The sequence below is a fragment of the Blennius ocellaris genome (genome assembly GCF_963422515.1).
Source record: "Blennius ocellaris genome assembly, chromosome: 10".
In the NCBI taxonomy this organism is placed as follows: domain Eukaryota; kingdom Metazoa; phylum Chordata; class Actinopteri; order Blenniiformes; family Blenniidae; genus Blennius; species Blennius ocellaris.
The window spans coordinates 999,926-1,021,190 of NC_137659.1; the positions used below are offsets into that span (position 1 = coordinate 999,926).

General features: G+C 43.1%; 3 protein-coding genes across 4 annotated transcripts in view; 1 reads left to right on the top strand and 2 right to left on the bottom strand.

Annotated features, from left to right (window-relative positions):
• LOC308135371 (uncharacterized protein) overlaps positions 1 to 21,265 on the bottom strand; it is a 432,222-nt gene that overhangs the window by 143,710 nt on the left and 267,247 nt on the right. The gene's annotated exons all lie outside the window — the stretch shown is intronic.
• On the bottom strand, positions 8 to 7,172 carry LOC308135494 (presenilin-associated rhomboid-like protein A, mitochondrial). The gene is made up of 10 exons (XM_080503515.1): positions 7,068 to 7,172; positions 6,063 to 6,264; positions 5,886 to 5,990; positions 4,774 to 4,906; positions 2,732 to 2,827; positions 2,456 to 2,605; positions 1,449 to 1,519; positions 1,229 to 1,330; positions 1,012 to 1,109; positions 8 to 730 (listed from the first exon to the last, which is right to left on the bottom strand). The coding sequence occupies exons 1-10, from the start codon at positions 7,145 to 7,147 to the stop codon at positions 583 to 585; spliced, it is 1,185 nt and encodes a 394-aa protein (XP_080359641.1). The 5' UTR covers positions 7,148 to 7,172; the 3' UTR covers positions 8 to 582.
• Positions 18,025 to 21,265, top strand: part of LOC308135076 (fibroblast growth factor 12-like) — a gene marked incomplete at both ends in the record, with an annotated part of 15,560 nt that continues 12,319 nt past the window's right edge. Inside the window, 2 exon segments of the mRNA XM_080502949.1 lie at positions 18,025 to 18,030; positions 18,199 to 18,262. Coding sequence (XP_080359075.1) covers positions 18,025 to 18,030; positions 18,199 to 18,262 — 70 coding nt within the window.

The following is a 21,265-nucleotide window of genomic DNA, read 5'->3' on the forward strand; positions in this document are numbered from 1 at the left end:
TCTGCTCTGGCACATGGCACCACGAGAGGAAGTACTTCCTCCTCTCTTCCTCATAAATGGGCGTGTGTGTGGGCGGAGTCAGTCCAGCTCACACAGACACAGCAGATTCTGAATGTAGCTCCTAGGATCTGATATTCTAATGGAGGCAAAATTAGGAAACTTTAAATACGACGTTTCTGGAGCGACGAGACCAAGAGGAGGAGGAGAAACGCTGGATAATATGAGTGATTGAAACACGAGTCGCTGTGAGCAAAAAAAAAAAAAAAAAAACAGTCGCTTTTCCCTGTGAACGAATTTATCGAGACAAACGTCTCACAGAGCAGTCGTCAAATTATCACAATACAATACGACAAAAAAACCAAAAAACCAAAAATCCATTTCTTCCGATCGCCTGCCGGTGACGGCGACATGTTTCCCTTTCCACGCCAGTCAACGCTACGGCGGGGGACGACGGCGAGCTCCGCCCCCCCGTGGATCAGATTGGCTCCGCCCCCCCCGTGGATCAGATTGGCTCCGCCCCCCCCGTAGATCAGACTGGCTCCGCAGTTGTCGCGATGCAGCTGGATTCCAGTTGTGGCTGGTTTACCGCGGCCCGGGACCGGTGCCGCCGCGGCCCGGCCGCGAGGCGCCGCCGCCGCTAGCGGCGCCCGGGGAGCGGAGGTCGTGCCACAGCTTGACGAGCGGCTCCCTCTTCCTCCAGATGAGCTTGTGGCCGTACGCCACGTACCAGCTGCAGGGGAGGAAGCACACGGAGACAGTCAAACCCTCGTTTTCAGAATCACGGCGCCAGAGGGGGACGATTTGGGGGGGGGGGGGGTTTCGGTTTTCAGAATAAAAGAGTCGGGCTTGGTCGTGGAGGAAACGGAGCGCGGACGTCTGATCTCTGGGAAATCAGTTCCATTCGTTTCGCTAATGTCGCGCGCTCGTCACTCGTCAACAAAATAAGAGTCGGGCAGAGTCGTCCTGCCGCCGTCGTCAACAAAATAAGAGTGCGGGAAGCCGTGAACTCACACGCCGAACAGAGCGCCGCCCAGGTGGGCGGCGTGGTCGAACAGCTTCCAGCCCAGGACCAGGCCGGCGGCGTCCACCGCCACCAGCGCCTTCAGAGCCTGGGCGAAGAACCACGAGTCAGCAAAAAAAAACAAAAAACAACAAACGGGTGGAGCTGGATTTTCGAAAATCTTTTACGTGTTTATTTAGTTTTTTTTTTTGAAGCGAACAGACTCACGTTCCCGGCGGTGAAAGTGACCATCGGGAGGAAAATGATTCCCAGTTTGGCTTCCGGCACTTTGGCGCAGACGGCGGCGAGGACCGCCATGACGGCGCCCGACTGGGGGGGGGGGGGCAAACACAGAGAGAGAGAAAATTAAACAATAAAAAATCTGCATTTCATTTATTTAAAGGTTATTTTTTTAAATTTTTTTAATAAAGAATCGAGGTTTTCTTACGGCCCCTAATGACGGATAGAGACGTCCGGTGGCTGTTTTACACGTGTAGCTGACCATGGAGGAAATCACACCTGCAAACACACGTTGACTTGATTTAAACGTGGTTACAGAGACGACACTGATCCTTTATTTATCTAAAATGTATCTAAAAACACTGAAATTTAAAGATTTAGTGGAGTAGAACCTTCTAAAAAAAACCATGTTTAAAGCTCAGCTGGAAATTTTAGCGAACAAATTGCAAAACAGATTCGCCCAAGAGAAAAAGTAGATCTGAACTGAAAGGAACTGAGGGTTTTTTTTTTTTACAAAACTCAGGTTTCAATCGGCCGTAATGGCAAAATGCATCTCAATGGAAGGAGTCGGTCTTGATTGTAAAACTAAAACTTCTAAATCCATTGAGGTGTTTAAGAAACTTGTTAAATGATCAATGTTACAGAAATACGACACTGCGGAGGAGCAGATCAACCTTATTGATTTATTTTGTGTTTGATGTTTTGGAAAAAGACGCTGCATGTGAATGAACTGGACTGTAAAGGATTATAAGTTTGACTTCTTTCTGCTCCTTTTCATTCATATGAAACGCTGCTGTTGCGTCGTCTTAAATGAATGAAATAAATAAAAAAAATAAATATAATTGAAAAATAATCTCCAATTTCATGCAACGTGTTCTTATTCATTGTATTTCTGATGTTTCGATGGTCAAAATGTAAAATCCTGCGAGATTTTACAAGAAAACTCAGAATCTGGTGAAATCGGAACCTAAAACTGATTAGTCAGCGATTTACGACACGGCCTCAATATTTTAATATTTGCGTGTTCAGCTTCGCACCGGTTGTTGCGGAGGATGTAAACAACAACAACAACAACAACAACAACAGAGGATTCACAAGGTCGCTGTTGTAACGCCTCATCGTATGAAATGCTGCTGTTGCGTCGTTTTAAATGAATGAAATAAATAATTAAATGAAAATGAATGGGGGGGAAAAAAAAAAAAAAAACATTTTCACCAGCGGACATGTAGACGGCGAGGAACTGCTCTCTGCCCAGAAGAGAGACGATCCCGGAGGAGAAGGTCCACAGGACGTACATGTTGGCCGCCATGTGGACGACGGAGTAGTGGCTGAAGGAGGACAGCACCATGGGGAGACACCGTGTTTCTGGAGGGAGGGGGGAGGGGGGGGGAGGGGGACAAATGGACAGAATTGTAGGGAAAAACGCTCTGCTTGTCCTCCGCTGAACCAGCGGTAGAGAGGAGGGGGAGACGCTACGTCAGGTGGACTCACTGGACGCCGGGTTGGACGTGAAGTATTTGATCATGCTTCTCTGCAGGGAAGGAATCCGCCAGCAGCACAGGACCACAACGTTCACCGCCATGATGCCTGAGACACGGGGACAGACGGTGACTGTCTGCAGGAGACCGGGGGGAGGGTGGAGAGCTGGCGGAAGAGCTGGTGAAGAAGGAGGAGGAGGAGGAGGAGGAGGAGAGAAGAAGGAGGAGTAGAAGAAGAAGATGTAGAACTAGAAGTAGAAGTAGAAGTAGAAGAAGTAGAACTAGAAGTAGAACTAGAAGAAGTAGAAGAAGATGTAGAAGAAGATGGAGAAGGAGGAGTAGAAGAAGAAGAAGTAGAACTAGAAGAAGAAGAAGTAGAACTAGAAGAAGTAGAAGTAGAACTAGAAGAAGTAGAAGAAGTAGAACTAGAAGCAGAAGTATAACTAGAAGAAGTAGAAGTAGAAGAAGAAGATATAGAAGAAGATGTAGTAGAAGAAGAGAAGAAGTAGAAGGAGGAGAAGAAGAAGATGTAGAAGAAGTAGAAGTAGAAGATAAGAAGTAGAACTAGAAGAAGAAGAAGTAGAACTAGAAGAAGTAGAAGTAGAACTAGAAGAAGTAGAAGAAGAAGTAGAACTAGAAGCAGAAGTATAACTCGAAGAAGTAGAAGTAGAAGAAGAAGAAGTAGAAGTAGAACTAGAAGAAGTAGAAGAAGTAGAACTAGAAGCAGAAGTATAACTAGAAGAAGTAGAAGTAGAAGAAGAAGATATAGAAGAAGATGTAGTAGAAGAAGAGAAGAAGTAGAAGGAGGAGAAGAAGAAGATGTAGAAGAAGTAGAAGTAGAAGATAAGAAGTAGAACTAGAAGAAGAAGAAGTAGAACTAGAAGAAGTAGAAGTAGAACTAGAAGAAGTAGAAGAAGAAGTAGAACTAGAAGCAGAAGTATAACTCGAAGAAGTAGAAGTAGAAGAAGAAGAAGTAGAAGTAGAACTAGAAGAAGTAGAAGAAGTAGAACTAGAAGCAGAAGTATAACTAGAAGAAGTAGAAGTAGAAGAAGAAGATATAGAAGAAGATGTAGTAGAAGAAGAGAAGAAGTAGAAGGAGGAGAAGAAGAAGATGTAGAAGAAGTAGAAGTAGAAGATAAGAAGTAGAAGTAGAAGTAGAAGTAGAACTAGAAGAAGATAAGAAGTAGGAGTAGAAGAAGAAGTAGAAGAAGAAGTAGAAGAAGAAGAAGAAGAAGTAGAAGTAGAAACTCTGAGAAGTAGAAGTAGAAGTAAAAGAAGTAGAAGTAGAACTAGTAGAAGAAGATAAGAAGTAGAACAAGAACAAGAACAAGAAGAAGTAGAAGTAGAAGAAGAAGAAGTAGAACAAGTAGAAGAACAAGAAGAAGTAGAAGTAGAACAAGAACAAGAAGAAGTAGAAGTAGAAGTAGAAGTAGAACAAGTAGAAGAAGAAGAAGAAGAAGAAGCAGAAGCAGAAGCAGAAGAAGAAGCAGAAGAAGAAGAAGAAGAAGCAGAAGAAGAAGAAGAAGAAGCAGAAGAAGAAGAAGAAGAAGAAGAAGCAGAAGCAGAAGAAGAAGTAGAAGAAGGAGGAGAAGAAGAAGATGTAGAAGAAGTAGAAGTAGAAGATAAGAAGTAGAAGTAGAAGTAGAAGTAGAACTAGAAGAAGATAAGAAGTAGGAGTAGAAGAAGAAGTAGAAGAAGAAGTAGAAGAAGAAGAAGAAGAAGTAGAAGTAGAAACTCTGAGAAGTAGAAGTAGAAGAAGTAGAAGTAGAAGTAGAACTAGAAGAAGATAAGAAGTAGGAGTAGAAGAAGAAGTAGAAGAAGAAGTAGAAGAAGTAGAAGTAGAAACTCTGAGAAGTAGAAGTAGAAGAAGTAGAAGTAAAAGAAGTAGAAGTAGAACTAGTAGAAGAAGATAAGAAGTAGAACAAGAACAAGAACAAGAACAAGAAGCAGAAGTAGAAGCAGAAGAAGCAGAAGAAGAAGAAGAAGAAGAAGAAGTAGCACAAGAACAACAAGAACAAGAACAACAACAACAACAAGCGGCGGAGGCGTTGCTACCGGTGACGGTCCTCTGGCCTTCCGTCAAGCCGCTCCAGAAGTCGTCCAGCAGGGACACCAGGAGGATGACCTGCCTCTGGAAGCTGGACAGCTGCTTCCACCACTCGTGCCACTGCGTCATGTTGTGGGAGCCCTGAGGACAGGAAGGGGATTTTCACAATAAAGGACTTTTCCTCCAGGTACACGTGTAAAAAACGAGTTTTTAAAACAGGGTTTTTATGAGCGACTGTTACTCCTCCACACGTTTTCTGTCTGGAAATCAGGATTTCTACATTTCTAGTTCTACACAGGTGAAAAAACACTATATATTATATATAGATACATATATATATACATATAAACATAGTGTATTTTATTTACTGCCAAGCACACAATACCGTGGAAATGGCGCCTTTTTAAATAAACTGAAAAGCCAATAATAACGGTACTTTTAATTTGATTTAGGCCGCGTTTCCACAATAAAGTTTTCTTTTTTTTCATATTGTAGCCTAATTTATTCACAAATAACAGTCCAATATCGGGTTGGAGTGAAATAATATTAAAGGTGAAAACGTAATGATGTTCCTCAGTTTAGAATAAAAATAAAAGTAAAGTTTTCAAGTGAAAACGCAAAACTTTCACAATATTTTGGCCATAATATTATTTTTTTTTTTAAATGCAACTTTTTGAAAACGGCTCCCCAGGGTGGAACTTTTCGAAAACGCTCCAATGCTGCTGGTTGTGCACACGCTCAGTAGCCGGACAATAAAACTTTACGTAAACGACGCTTAAGAACGATATTTTCCTCCGTGGCGTCGTGACTCCCGGTGCATAGCCTCCTGGGACTCGGTGCTTTTATTTTGGCAGTCACCGCGATAACAATCGAACTTGGCGCCGTGTCCACGGGAAAATTGTTCTCCGCTGCATGAGTGTGTGTGTGTGTGTGTGTGTGTGTGTGTGTGTGTGCTTTCATTACAACAAACAAACAGCACCCACTAGTGGCCCAACATGAAAACTACATTACTTTTACATTTACTTTTATGGTTTTCTGCCATTTTGCTCTAACTCGTTGTTTCAAAACCGACGCCCAGGTCCGGTGAAGAACGGAGCTTGTGGTCAAAACGCCCGTTCACCTGGGCGAGTCGCTCCGCCTCCTCGCCGTCCTTCGCCGTCTGAACTCTGGACTTGAGCGTCTCGTACTGGAGGATCGCCGCCGCGCCGAAAGAGCAGCCTGTGAACTGATATGGAGTCAGAGCGGGGGGGTGGAGGCGGCGGGCGAGAGAGGGCGAGAGAGGGCGAGAGAGGCCTACCCCCACTGTAAACATCAGCGGCTTGAGGAGCGTGGGTCTCCCGGGGGCTCTGGGGGGGCGGGGCTGTGGCGGCGGCGGCGGCGGCCCCGGGGCGGGGGCCTCGGGGGGCGGGGCATTCGGGGGCTCCGGCGCTCCTCTCTTGGTGTCCGGCCGCTTGGCTTCCCGCCGGAAACCACAGCGCTGCTGGTTGTGAGGATTTAATCTGGACATTAAAAACCAGGGCGTGAGTGAGGGGGGGGGGGGAACAATATGGCCGACTGTCCACATGGTGGCGCTTTAGGATGGCTCGTGGCTTTTTACTAAGTAATTCCAGCAGAAATAGTTGAGGTGAATAAATGTAAATAAAGGAAATGAGGCTCCTGTTGGGAAATTCTCCTTTTCAAATGTTTCCCCATTGAAACGTCAGCATAAAAAAAAACAACTTAGCAAATACAAAAGTGTCTCTAATGAAGACCACGAGCTTCCAATCCTGACCTTTGACCTCGTGCACAGCTCTCTCCGGTGTTCATCACAAAAGTTCCCCGCAGAAGCAAAGAAGTGAGACGTCCTGCAGCTTCGGGATGGTAAAATGTCTCAGGCTCAACCTCTGATATGCCGTTTAATGATCTATTAATATTAATATAATCTGGGTTTTGGGGATTGTTCACATTTCACACAGCATCAGCAACATTTTCGCGATTGAATGTATGAAACAAAAAAAAATGTGCTTTCTTATTTAGGTGAATGTCACTAAAAGCAGTTGTCGTAGCTGATTTATAAGAGAAATGCGACAACTGCAGGCAACTAATGTTTGATTTTATGACTTCTTTTTTTTACTGTCTTGTCACTTTTCATTCAGTTTTTCTATGTAACAGTTCTGGTGGTGCGTTCAGGTCCCTGTAAACAAACGCAATGACAGCGGGAGCGGTTAGGTAACACACGCGTGTGTGACAAAATCCCACGTAAACACACACGCGTGCAACGTGTGGCTTCGCGTCCGACCCGCACCGGGTCCTCTCCGCTCACCTGTAGCCCGGTACCGTCCTCTTCTGGGCTGTTAGGATCTCTGTTTTGACCCACCGCAGCGCGCTGCCCCTCCACGCCATGTTTGTTCGTGACGTCCTTCGGAGCCTTAAGCCCCGCCCACTGTCAGCTCGTGCTGCCTTCACTGACTCCTGGGAAAGCTCGGATATATGAGTGCTCTACTCTCGTCATAAAACAATGTGAATTAAAAACAATTGATCCTCTTTAACTGCAAAATTCTCTCAAGATTCTTATTATCCTTCATCAGATGAGGAAATATGCAAAAATAAAATAGCAGTCAATGAACATCTGCCTCTCCTGGTTTTAGTTACATATCGATTCCAAAAAGGATGGGATGGTTTGTTTCTCTCCTTATTTAAGCGGTTGACGGAAAACTATTTGTTGTGATTGGATTTCACGTGTTTTTGCCATTCACTCAAAGCGAGACGGACTCAAATCTAAATGGATTTAAACAGCGATTCTATTTTCGAGGCAGAAGTCAGTCTGCGTGGCATCATTTGCTTATTTTAATTGGGTTTTTCACTCCCCTCTAGTGGTGGATTTAAATAGAAACCATTCAAGAGGTTTTTCATCCCAAACAATATTTGAAAAACACTGAAAATAAGTCTTTTTTTTTTCATGTCATCCACATTTACATCAATTAATCCCCGAAACACTTTTGCTCCCTTGAAACTGGATAAAAGGCATTTGTTTGGTAGTTTATGTAGTTTATGATTCTGCAGATTTGACATATCTTCCAAAAATTGTTGTTTTTTTTTGGGGGGGGGGGGGATTTCTTAAATTACTAAACTGGACCCAATGGTGACAGCAGCTCTCCTGAAACTCAAGTTTATTGACCTACGTGGATTAACTTTCTGTCAACATGAATAATGGGTTTCAGTGAGTTCACACACTAAATAACATCAGCGCAATCATTACTTCTAATCTCGTGAAACTAAACACGTATGAGCTTATTTGTTTATATTTAACAAAGCAAGGATAGGAAAAGGTGTCCGTGGCTGAGCAGTATTGATGGATCTGTGTTTCTATTGGCATCTGGACAAAGTTCTGGCAGAATGAGGTGAAGGAGGTTTTTTATTTATTTATTTATTTATTCCTTCCAGCGAGAAGCTGCACTGCAGCGTCTGCAGGGCGAAGCAAAGATCTGCACTGAGCCGCTTCCTTCTCCACAGAACAAGGGTGTAGGTACACAGCTCATTCATCTTAACTGAAGCTTCATAATACAACCTCACTTCAGCAGAAACACATGTGGGGGGGGGGGGGGGGGGGGGGGGGGGGGTGCCTTTGCCACTGTATGGGGCAAGGACACGGTCCCAAGTCAGATGATATCCGACGGGTGCAGGTTCAGGGAACTGGAGGACACAGATGAGGGAGAGCAGGATGAAGAGGAGGAGGAGGAGGAGGAGGAAGAGGAGGAGGAGGAGGAGGAGGAGGAAGAGGAGGAGGTAACGATCTTAAACATTTGAGGTTAAAGCAGATTTTTGGTTCAAAGTGACGTAAATGCAGCAGCTCTCGCTCCACAGAGGACTTTAGGTTCCTCTCTGATCAATGCAGTTTCTCTCTCTCTCTCTCTCGCTCTCTCTCTCTTTTTTTGTTGTTGGAAGCAAAGGTGTCCTCTTTCAGGTCCTCGCATCGATTTGCTGTGGACTGACGCCGGCACGGGATCCGTCTGCGTCGCTCAGAACCCGGGCGTCGAGGGCCGCAGCCGCGTGACAGGAAGTGTCTGACATCACAGCGAAGGACAAACTTTACAATCTCAATCAATTATATCTGCACATTATTATTCATATGTAACATCTGTGTTTAATATAATTAAGGAAGTGTGTTAATTTTTTGTGTGTAATTTCATGTTTGTATGAATAATAGGACTTTTATTTTGAAAGGGTTTAAAGTTGGAACCAAAGTTCCGAGAGTTTAGTTCCTACGACAGAGTTTTATAGACGGACCCCATTTCCCGAGCGCCACCGAACGTAAACAGACTTTTATTTTATTAAGACGGCAAGAACGAGAAACTAAAGACTCTTTTGAAGACACGCGGCGAATGAAGGAACGACTTGAAACGCCTCGTCGTCCGCCATTTTGGATTTTTCACTTCCGTCAACATTCAGCACGTCACCGGAAGTATTAACGACTCACTCGAATTCGACGCACAAAAACAACTTCCACGGATTAATGGACGCTTTTTAAAGGTAAAACGACGTGTTTTTGATTATTTTGACTTTCTAATCCCAAAGTTTCGTAACTTTTTATGGTTCAGAAAAAAAGTTGAGCAGGAAGAGGAAGGAGAACAAGGTTCGATTTGTTATCGACCAATATAATAAATATACATGACACACATTTACCATGTTATTAAAAAACAAATGTATATGGATAAAAAGTGACTAATACAATAAATATGGTGTGGTAGTATGGTAGTAGGGTGTGGCAGCTCCAATATTAATACTATAAAATGTATTCCAGACCAAGGATAAACCTAAAATAGACATTATTATTCCTTCAGATTCAAGAGTATGAAGAGATACGCCTTCCTTGAAAATGTAATTGAAATATCTTGATTATTAAAGAAACTACAAGTGTTTTTATGTTTAAAAAAAAAAATAAAGTTTTGTTTCCGGTCACAGATTCGAAAAAAAAATTACACTAATTAATAAACTTATTTTGCTCATAAATTCCTTATTTGTTAATAAATCTGAATGGCGTTGGTGTGATTTTCTTAGTTTTTTCTTCGTCTTTCCAGTTGTACCAGTTGCATTAATATTTCTTCACGACCTAATGAAGATATTTGTTAAGAAAAACTGCAATTTTCTTTGAAATGTTAACCATTTGCTTGTTGCTTTGGCAGATTGGAGCCTATTTTACCTTTTTTTTTGGACAAATCTATTATGCTGAAACAGCGAATCTCCTTCTCGTACAGTTTCTTTATTTTTCTTCTTCACTGTACACGTAAAAACAAACCCACTCCTCTGCAGTATAATCAGATAGCCTGGGTGTTGATGTGCTGGAGGCCGGGGACACGGGTATTGATCGGATTTCCTTCATTAAATATTAACAACACTGTGAAATATCTTATACTTTTCCGATCAGCGACGTACAGCCGACGTGTCGCTCGGTTCCACAAGGTGAAAAGATAAAAAAAAAAAAAAAAAAAGGAAAGTGATTTGTGTTTATTTAGCAGGGAAAAGAGAAAAAAAAAGAACAAAGGTTGGATTAAATTTCTAATTACAGACGTTCATCGTTTAATGTTTAACTCTGAAATTTAACGATGAACTTTCGACAGTTAAAGAGGTTGAGGGAGAAGTTAAACTGACCCGACTGACCGACCAGCTTACTTACTGACCGAGCGACCGATATACGGGACCGACAACAAACTAACCTGCTCAGTGACTCACTAACTCACTGACTGACCGATCAAATGACCCAACAACCAACCAGCTAACTTAATGACTGACCGACTGACCAACCAACTGACCGACCAGTTAACTGAATGACCGAACAACCACAAACTAACCTGCTCACTAGTTTACAAACTGATTGACAAACCGACTGACCCAACAATCAACCAGCTAACTTACTGACTGACCAAGCAGCCAACTGACCGACAAAATGACCAACCAAGGAAGCAAGCAAGCAACTAACCAACTGACTAACCAAGCAATCAACTGACTGACCAACTGACTGACCAAGCAAGCAAGTAAGCAAGTAAGCAACCAGCCAAGCAACTAACTAACTGACAAACCAACCAACCAACCAGCCAACCAAGCAACCAACTGATCAACCAAGCCAGTAAGCAAACAACTAACCAACCAAGCCAGCAAGTGAGCAACCAAGCAACTAACCAACTGACGAACCAAGCAACCAAGCAATCAACTGACTGATCAACTGACCAACCAACTAACCAATCAACCAACCAACCAACCAACCAAGCAAGCAACTAACCAACTGGCGAACCAAGCAACCAACCAAGCAACCAACCAACCAACCAAGCAACTAACCAACTGACGAACCAAGCAACCAAGCAATCAACTGACTGATCAACTGACCAACCAACTAACTAATCAACCAACCAACCAACCAACCAACCAATCAACCAACCAAGCAAGCAACTAACCAACTGGCGAACCAAGCAACCAACCAAGCAACCAACCAACCAACCAAGCAACTAACCAACTGGCGAACCAAGCAACCAAGCAACCAACCAACCAACCAAGCAACCAACCATCCGGCCGACTGACCAACTAACCAACTGACCGACCAACCGATTGATCAACCAGTCAGCTTAATGACAGACGACCACAAACTAACCTGCTCACTAAGTGATTGACAGACTAATCTACTGACGGGATGACCAACTAACCAACCAACCAACCAACCAACCAACCAACCCACTAACTAACTAACTAAGTAACACCCCCCCCCCCTGATGCTGATTTGACCTGATCTTCTCTTCATACACTCATTTCTTCACCTCCTCTGTGAGTCTCAAGCTTTTTTTCCTCCTGCTGTTTGCTTCACTGTGTTTCTGCATCAAGACACAATGCAACGCTGCACCTCTGCAACACACACACACACACACACACACACACACTGGAACAAGCCCCGCCCCCTCCCGCTACTTCACCTGGGCTCCAGTCCACTTCACTCACAGAAAGTCCCGGGACCCCCCAGGAGGCAGAAGGTTCTCTGGAGATCTGCTGCAGGATTCAAGGAAAAAAAAAACAAAAAAGCTTCCAGAAGGATCGAAATCTGCTGTAAATTCTTCTTGACTGAAGCAGCTGATCTGTGTGTGTGTGTGTGTGTGTGTGTGTGTGTGTGTGTGTGTGTGTGTGTGTGTGTGTGTGTGTGTGTGTGTGTGTGTGTGTGTGTGTGTGTGTGTGTGTGTGTGTGTCAGCAGCACATCCCAACAGCCTCCGTCTGCAGAAGTTGTGCGCCGCCTCAAGGGGGTGGACATGGGGGATAAAAACGCCGGTAAGAAACCTCCCACGTGCTCCTGCAGAAAATAACTTAACGTGTGTGTGTGTGCGCGTGCGTGTGTGTTTTGACGTTTGCACGCATCGTTTTGTCGGAGTAGATTCATTGAATTGATTTTAAAGCTGCAGGACACAGCGGCATCGTTTGCCAAGTGAGTAGAAACGCAGTTAGACGAGCAGTTTGGACGATTTAAAACGGAGTTTTTATTTTATTTTTTTTTATTTTTTCTTTGGGGGGGGGAGGGGGGGTGAAGCCTCATGGTCCAATGCTGCAGAGCGGTGCTGATGCTGCTGCTGCCACATCCTCCCCGGTGCATCACTAAATGCGTTTTAGTGATGCGTTAAAAAGTACAAAGTAAAACGCTTCCCCCACTGTTGTTTGCTCATGTAGACAAAAAACAAAACAAAACACACAAACACACACACAAAAACCCTGCTGGCTCGACACTTTCTTTTTTCTTTTTTCTCGGTAATCTCAAGGTGGCGCTGCTCTGCTGTCAGGATTATAAATTTATCAGCTGCAGTTTATTCCTAATCCACACTTAATGTTGTCTAAGCTTCTCTATGTACCTTTTCTAGTATTAAAAAAATGTGGATTTTGTCCCCGTCATAGTTTTTTTTTTTTTTAAAGTTAAGTCACGTGATTTGCGTGGTACAAAAAATCCGTCATGTAATGTAATGTAATCTGGATTAATAGTTTAGTTTAGTTGAGTTGAGTTGAGTTTATTAAGATCTCCATTCGCTGCAGCTGTTCTTTTTGGTCCAACCAAATCTTATATACAAGCAAAAGAAACAGTGGGATTAATAATATTCAGCATTAAAAAAAATTTACAAAAAATTAAAATAAAATAGAAAACACAATTGAAGAATTTACAAAGAATGCAGAACACAAAAACTAAAAGTGCACATCTACTATGTCTTATATTAATTTTCTTTTCCTCGAAATACCACCTTCAACAATAGGTATCAAAAACACATATAGAAATAATGTCTTCTGTATACTATGTCCTATATTTGATCACACACACACACACACACACACACACATGCATACACATATATAAATACACACATACAATAGATTACATCAGTACTTTTAGTAATCCCACATGGGGATATTCGGTTATATTCAGTTAGTAGTTAAAGATAGAATATTGGCACACGAGAGAATGTGTATATAATTCATTAAATATATAAATATATATGTACATGCAGTGTATTGATAGGATCGTCAATATTTGACCTTCAGTGTATTAATTTGAAGGTCTGTCAAATTATTTTGACAGTCACTGTAATACCAATCCAACTTGGTAATTTTATTTTGACAGTCACTGTAATAACGATCCAACTTGGTTTTATTTTGACAGTCACTGTAATAACAATCCAACTTGGTTTTATTTTGACAGTCACTGTAATACCAATCCAACTTGGTAGTTTTATTTTGACAGTCACTGTAATAACGATCCAACTTGGTTTTATTTTGACAGTCACTGTAATAACAATCCAACTTGGTGGTTTTATTTGGACAGTCACCATAATAACAATCCAACCTGGAGCTTTTATTTTGACAGTCTCCATCATAACAATCCAACTTGGTAGTTTTATTTTGACAGTCACCATAATAACCATCCAACTTGGTTTTATTTTGACAGTCACCATAACAACAATCCAACTTGGTAGTTTTATTTTGACAGTCACTGTAATAATGATCCAACTTGAAGGTTTTATTTTGACAGTCACCGTAATAACAATCCAACTTGGAGGTTTTATTTTGACAGTCACCGTAATAACAATCCAACTTGGAGGTTTTATTTTGACAGTCACCGTAATAACAATCCAACTTGGAGGTTTTATTTTGACAGTCACCGTAATAACAATCCAACTTGGAGGTTTTATTTTGACAGTCACCGTAATAACAATCCAACTTGGAGGTTTTATTTTGACAGTCACCGTAATAACAATCCAACTTGGAGGTTTTATTTTGACAGTCACCGTAATAACAATCCAACTTGGAGGTTTTATTTTGACAGTCACTGTGATAACAATCCAACTTGGTAGTTTTATTTTGACAATCACCACAATAACAATCCAATTTGAAGGTTTTATTACAATATAACAATTATTATTATTATTATTATAATTGTTGTTGTTGTTTACATGATCTCGGCTCTGATGCGGTTTTGTTAAAAGACACAAGGACGTCACTTGTATCTAGGATCCGTCTGTTGGCCGCCGGTGTCTCCTTACAGGAAACATGTTGTCCTCACTGACGTCCACGTTCACAGGAAGGTGAACTTGTAGACGCTTGTTGAGGATTATTTGTAGCAAAGTTTGATTGATTATGGATGTACAGTGTTTTTTACACTGTCAAAGCACATTTCACTGTTTTATCACCGATTCTGCTCCATTTATTGATATTTGAGGAGAAATAAGAGCATCATGTAACTCTTGTGTCGTAGGAGAGAAATGATCCACTGTCACTAAAGTCAAGCTGCTAAAATCAGTTCAAAATCCAAAATCGTGGAGTAAAATCTCTTAAAACAGAAAATAAAATGCATATTTTGTGGCGTGAGCTGTGAAAATGGTTTAATTTCTTCAATTATAGATCTATTATCATCATATTGTTTCCTAAAGTATGATAAAAAAAAAAAAAAAAGACTAGAGCTACACTCGGTAGAGCGCAGACCTTCGCCAACGCCACATTTATTTGCGGAACCGACTTATAGCATCGCTAGCATGTTAGCCATTAGCTCATGGTAGCGACATCACTGGGGAGCGTCTCTACGGGTTCCTTTGATCTCCTCCAAGAGGAGTCTCTTTCATCTGCTTTGTATGGGGACATTTTTTTCACCGTTTTTTTGTTTATTTTTTGGGGGGGGGGGGGGGATTTACTCGGAAACGGTTCGTCGCTAACGTCCCTGGATTGATCCTCGTATGATGACAAATCATCCCTGAAGATTTCAGATCATTCGAGTTCATAGAGTTTGAAAAAAAAGTTAAAGGTAAAATACGTACAAACCAATAAATAGATTAATAAATAAATAAATACAAGCAGATGAAAACATAACCTTCTCCGCCAACTTTGTTGGTGCAGGTAATTATTCTCTCTCTCTCTCTCTCTCTCTCTCTCTCTCTCTCTCTCTCTCTCTCTCTCTCTCTCTCGCTCTCTCTCTGCAGTGGTGTAGTGTATTGGGAGCTGTATTGCACAGCACCATCATCATATCAGTGACTCTGGGTCTTTTGCCAGCAACCCCCCCCCCCCTCTCTCTCTCTCTCTCTCTCTCTCTCTCTCTCTCTCTCTCTCTCTCTCTCTCTCTCTCTCTGACCTTTCCTTATTTGCATGGCCGCCGTAGCGTCCAGCTCCGGAGGCGTTTTGCTGACCCGGTGCGTCTCTTTGTGTTCACCTTCTGCGTTCTGCACGGCGGCTCGTTCTCGGGTTCTCGCCGTATCATTTGTCTTCCTCGTGATGAAAGGTTACCGAGACACAGCAAACAAGCATATAAAGAAAAAAATATATATACATTAATATACTGTATTAATTCAAATGCAGCTTGACGTGGAATTAATAATATTGTGTTTGCATTGTTTCAAATTGTTGCGACTTTTGTATATTTATTAGTTGTGCTGATAAATATAACATATATATATTTTTCCCTTAAAAAAAAAATTTAAAATATATATTTGTCTTCCTGTCTTCCTTCTTCTTGATCTTCTTCTGTGTGTTCTGTACTAAAGCGCCCTCTAGTGTGGAAACTGGGACTCACGCCTGTCTAACACTGCTTTGGTCTGTCAGGAGTTCATTATTATTATTATTTATGTGAATTATCCCTGAAAACACACACGAGATTGATTTGTTACAACAAATGTGAGCAGACGTCCACAACTTCCACATAAATCACTGTTCTTCTATCGGTTTTCCTTCCTGGTTCAGCTCTTCAGCACTTTAACTGTAGATTATTATTCATTTCTTTGTAATGCAGCTTCATATCATCGTCCAGACTGATAACCTATTTTATCTCGGTTGAACTGATTATATGTGTTTGTTTTTTTGTCCGGGCCGAATCGAGGGATTCGTTCTCAATCATTTTACTTTCTTTTGCTTTTTCTTTGCATTTCAAATTAAAAATTGATGCTTAAGCACCTTTCAAGACTATAAATAAAGTTGCTTTGCCAAAGTTAACGTGATTCATTTAATTAAATACACATTTCTGATGTGGTTTTGAACCCAGATTTATTATGTTGATCATTTCAGCTTCATTTGATTAACTTCAAATCTTGATTTGATTAAAATCAATAATTTAAAAAAGAGAAAAGTCTTTCTGTTTTATTCTAAAAAAGAAAAAACAAACTGGGTAAATAAAAGGCTGTATGTATATTTTTACGATCATTATGTCTGCAGTCACTTTCCAACAAATAGTAAATAACAAATAATACAAATGGACGTTTTAATACATTTTGCAGCTGTTTAAGACATTTTGTTTCGCGGCTTTAACTTTTCTGGGCTATTTTAGTGGGATTTAACTTTTCCCTAAAGTTTCAATCAATTTAAAGTGTTTTTACTTCTTTAGATGTTAAATCTTTTTAGTAAAAAACATTTCAGTTGCTTTACATTTTCTGTATGAATTCATTGGATTTTATTATGATTATTGATTGTTTTCTCATTAGATCAACTGCAAAGGCTCGTCAACAACCTAATAAACTTATCTTTGATTTAACTTTGAACTCCAATAAAAGCTACTGGGAGCGACTGCAGATAGGAAACACTGAGAGGCTTTTAATGGACATTTGTGGAGTGAATATATGTTTTAGTGTATAACACAGCTGCAGGCTTTTAGTGTGTGTTGTTTCCTTTTTAGTGAGTGTTTGTGGTATTTTAATGTTTTATTTGTTTTTTACTGTATATTTGTGGTATTTTAGTATATTTTATTGGTCTTTGCCTTTGTGTTTTGGTCTTTTAGTGTATTTTATTAATCTTTTACTGTGTATTTGTGGTATTTTAGTGTATTTTATTAGTCTTTTACTGTATATTTGTGATGTTTTAGTGTGTATTTGTGGTATTTTAGTGTATTTGATTAGTCTTTTACTGTATATTTGTGATGTTTTAGTGTGTATTTGTGGTATTTTAGTGTATTTGATTAGTCTTTGCCTGTGTGTTTTGGTCTTTTATTGTATTTTATTTGTCTTTTACTGTGTGTTTGTGGTATTTTATGTATTTTATTGGTCTTTGCCTTTGTGTTTTCATCTTGCAATGTACGTTCTTGTCTTTTTTAGTGTGTTGGGGTATTTTAGTTTGTGTTGTGACGTTTCAGTGCGCGCTGTGTTCTTTTCGTGTGTTTTAATGAGGGGTTAATGAGCCACGTGGAGATTTCAACTTTGGGAGGCAAAAACCAAAAACCAAAACAAAACTTTGATAACTTCCAGAGAATATCTCCGCAAAGTTTTGAGAAAATGGAATTTCTTTAGTCATATGTCAGGTTGAGTTGTGTGATCGTCGTCTGTTGTCATTTGTTGGCCGCTTTTTGGATGAAGGTTCGCGTCACGCGGCGAGGAACGGCTGACTTTACGCGCGGTGACGCAGCTCTTTACCGACACATCCAGGAACGTTCTCAATCGGGAGAACCGGAGGTCCAACATGTGTGCGGCTGCTCGGGTCCTGCAAGGCCCCCGGGTCTGGGTCCTGCAGGGCCCCCGGGTCTGGGTCCTGCAGGACCCCGGTCCGGCTCAGCTCGCAGCCCCGCAGTCGCTCGACCTGCCGCTCCTCCTCCTCTTCCTCCTGCAGTTTAACTTTGGCATGCATGCTCTCTCTCTCTCGCTCTCTCTCTCTCTCTCGCTCCCCCCCTCCCTCCCTCCTCTCCTGCTATTACGTCCGCTGCTGGTGAAGACGCGGAGGCAGGAGGAGGCGGGGGGGAAGTGATGTACAATTAAGAGCACATTGTAACGTCCTTGCGTCGAGGAGCGCGCCGTGAACGCGGATGACCGTCGGTGGACGCGGAGCGGATAGACACAGGGGGGAGGGAGGAGGGGTGGGGGGAGAGAAAACGGTGTGTGTATGTGGAGGAGGAGGAGGAGGAGGGGGGGTGGCGTGGCGGTGGGGGGGGGGCAACGATCACTGAAGATGCCTCGTTTTAGCGTAATTCGTCCTGCAGACGGTGTCCTTCCGGCGGTTTGACGGCCGCCGCCGCCGCGAGGAGCCTGCGGAGGGGCTGGCCGGTGGGGGGGAGTGGGGGGGGCGGGGGGGGGTGCGCGATGCTGCCTGACCCCGCCGTGTTGTGGTAGCGCTCCGTCCGCCGGTTTGGATTGAGGAGAGGCTCCCGTCAACCCAAATCCATGAGGATTCTGAGGCCATTCCTCCAGAAAGGAGCGCATATGCTGCAGTGTTTCTGTGGACAACGATCGAAGTCGACCACTATCACCGACGGTGAGACGCCGAGAAACGGCACCACGGCCGCGCGGCTGCCTTTGCTTTGCATGCTTTCCCTCCTGAGTGATTATGGGGGGGTGGGGGGTGGGTTTGAGGGGGGTCCAGTGTTTTTTTTTAATGAAACACCTGAGCGTGTGAGTAACATCCGAGTCTGCAGTGGAGAGACAGCCTCTCCTTGTGCTCCCGACTTCTGTGTGCAGCCTTCCGCTCTCCTCTCCTCCTCTCCTTTCTCCTCCTCCTCTCCTCTCCTCCTCTCCTCCTCGCCGCGGTGAGCCGCTGCCAGCATCCGGCGTCCCGCTGCTCCACGCAGGAGCCGCCAGGCTCCAGTTACTTTACCAGCGAGATTCGCTCCAGTGCTGCATCCAGGAGAGGACAATGCAGGGATCAAGTCATTAAACTTCAGGGGCCTGGAGAGAGAGAGGGAGGGAGAGAGGGAGAGAGGGAGGGAGGGAGGGAGAGAGAGAGGCAGTGCTCCTCCCAGGCCCCGGAGCTCCACATGTCATAGAGCCAGAAAAGTACAACGATGGGCCCAAAACTTTCCCACGTCTCGGATCGGATTATCCTCCATCATATGTAAAGAAACAAACAAACAAACAAACACACAGTTTTCATTGTTTTACTTTCTTCAAAGAATATCAAGATTACTAACTGTTATTACTAACATTATTACTTATTACTATTACACAGTTGTTAATCCAGTAGTTTATCTCTTTTTGTTTTGCTTAATTTGAGCACAGATTCATCAAGTCAGCAACAAAGTATAGAACAGACCCTACCACACACACACACACACACACACACACACACACACACACACACACACACACACACACACACACTGAGCCCCCCCCCCCCCCCCCCCCCAGCAGCACAGGGCCTCAAAATCCAGGCCAGACAATTAGAAACTCCATTAAGCACCGTCGATTCCTCGGAGGAGCTTTGGACCAAAAGCGTCCTCGTCTCTGGGACGTAGAATCTCCTCGATGCTTCTTCGGCTCACTGTTACCTGAACCTGGTGACCTCAATCAGGAGGACTTGGGGAGTCAGGCTGATGGGGGGGGGGGAACCCAGACCCAGACCCAGACCCAAAACAAAGCGGATCTCGTGGAGACGAGTTGTCGTTCTTGTTGTTTATCCAGGGAGTTGTGTTTGAGTCGAAGCTTGTCGACAGGAAGTCTTGACACTTCGTGGGTCTCTGGTACTTTGTGACGTCAGCGGGTTCCTGCTCATGTCTCCCGGGAGCAGGAGAGATTGTTGGTTTTTTTTTTGAGGTAAACGACCTCTTGGGGATTCTTCTGTTTGAGAGACGAGTCTAAAGGCCTAAATGTTTGCACCTGCTTCGCTTTGCAGTGTCGGATTCACACCTGGCTGCTGTTGTATTAAAGCCTCCAGGGGTTCAGCTACACACACACACACACACACACACACACACACACACACACACACACACACACACACACACACACACACACACACACACACACACACAAATGCACCTCGTTCCCGATGAATTCAAATGTTGTGTTTTTTGCCTCTGGGCGGTTTAACAGTCTGCAGACGCGTGCACGTGGGTCGAGGCGTGCACGTCACTCAGGTGCAGACTTCACGACATAAGAAAATCGAGTGGGGGTGTGGCAGCGTGTCGTCCCCGTGACGGTTTTGCACTCGTTTCTATAGCGACACTGCGATTCTTCATTGTGTCGTCACGTCCCGGAGCCGTTGAGTCCTAACGGGCCTCATGTTTCGCACAGTTTCTGCTCCTTGTGTACTTTTGTGCAGTTTTCTCCTCAGATTGATGTTGTTCGGTTTGTCCTGCTAACGCCTCGTATTGTGAGTCACAAAGCCAGGTTTTATTATCATTATTATTATTATTATTATTATTATTTGCTCTTTGCCGGCCGAGGCGGTTCAGCAGACATCACACCGACCCAGATCCGGTTCCAGCTACTGTGAGTCAACAGATCTGTGAGGTTTTCTCAAGGACACAGCGCAAGCGACAAAAACTTCCAGAGAACGTGAAACACCCACCCGCTCGCGTCTGCGCAGTGCGCTCGTTGTCCACCAGGGGGCGGCAGAGGAGGCGACGGTGGTTCTCGTGGCGGAGCCACGGGGGGCCTGAGACACTTTCTCAGCTCGTTTTGTTTTGCTTCAGAATGGGGAAGGGAAAAAAAAAAGAATCCTCTCAACTGTCTTATATAACAAGACGAGCACGTTCACGTCATCTTCTCTCGTCTTGGCACTTATTTTTAATTTTTTTAAAAATGTTTTCATAAAGCATTTCCAAATCACACTGGCTGTATAATTGAAATAGTCCACATTAAGGAGATAAACATTACATTTTTACGATTCTCTGCGGTGCATTTCGGAGCAGCGGTTTGGTTTTTTGTTGTTGTTGTTGTTTTTATTATTATTTTATTGCTTTTGTTGGAATGAAGTGAACGTCGTTTGTCTCTGGTGGACGGAAGAAGCCCAGCAGAGGCTCACGAGGGAATAATCCATCCTCCCCTTGACAAAGACGCGTGTCCATGTCCCTGGTACTCTAAACGTCACTTCTGATTTTAACTTGACTTTCTTGTTCTACAAAGACCCCACGTCGTCGTCATTCCTTATTATTATTATTATTATTATTTGGACTGATTTACGTTGTATTGAGATGAATATTGACATTTCTCTGTGTGCTGCAGCGGCGCTCACGATAGAAAAGAGCCTCTGGACTTTGATTGAGACTCCGACTGACTCCAGACATCAGTTTCTAACATTTCTCATTTCAGTCTGTCTGTGAGAAAGAGAGT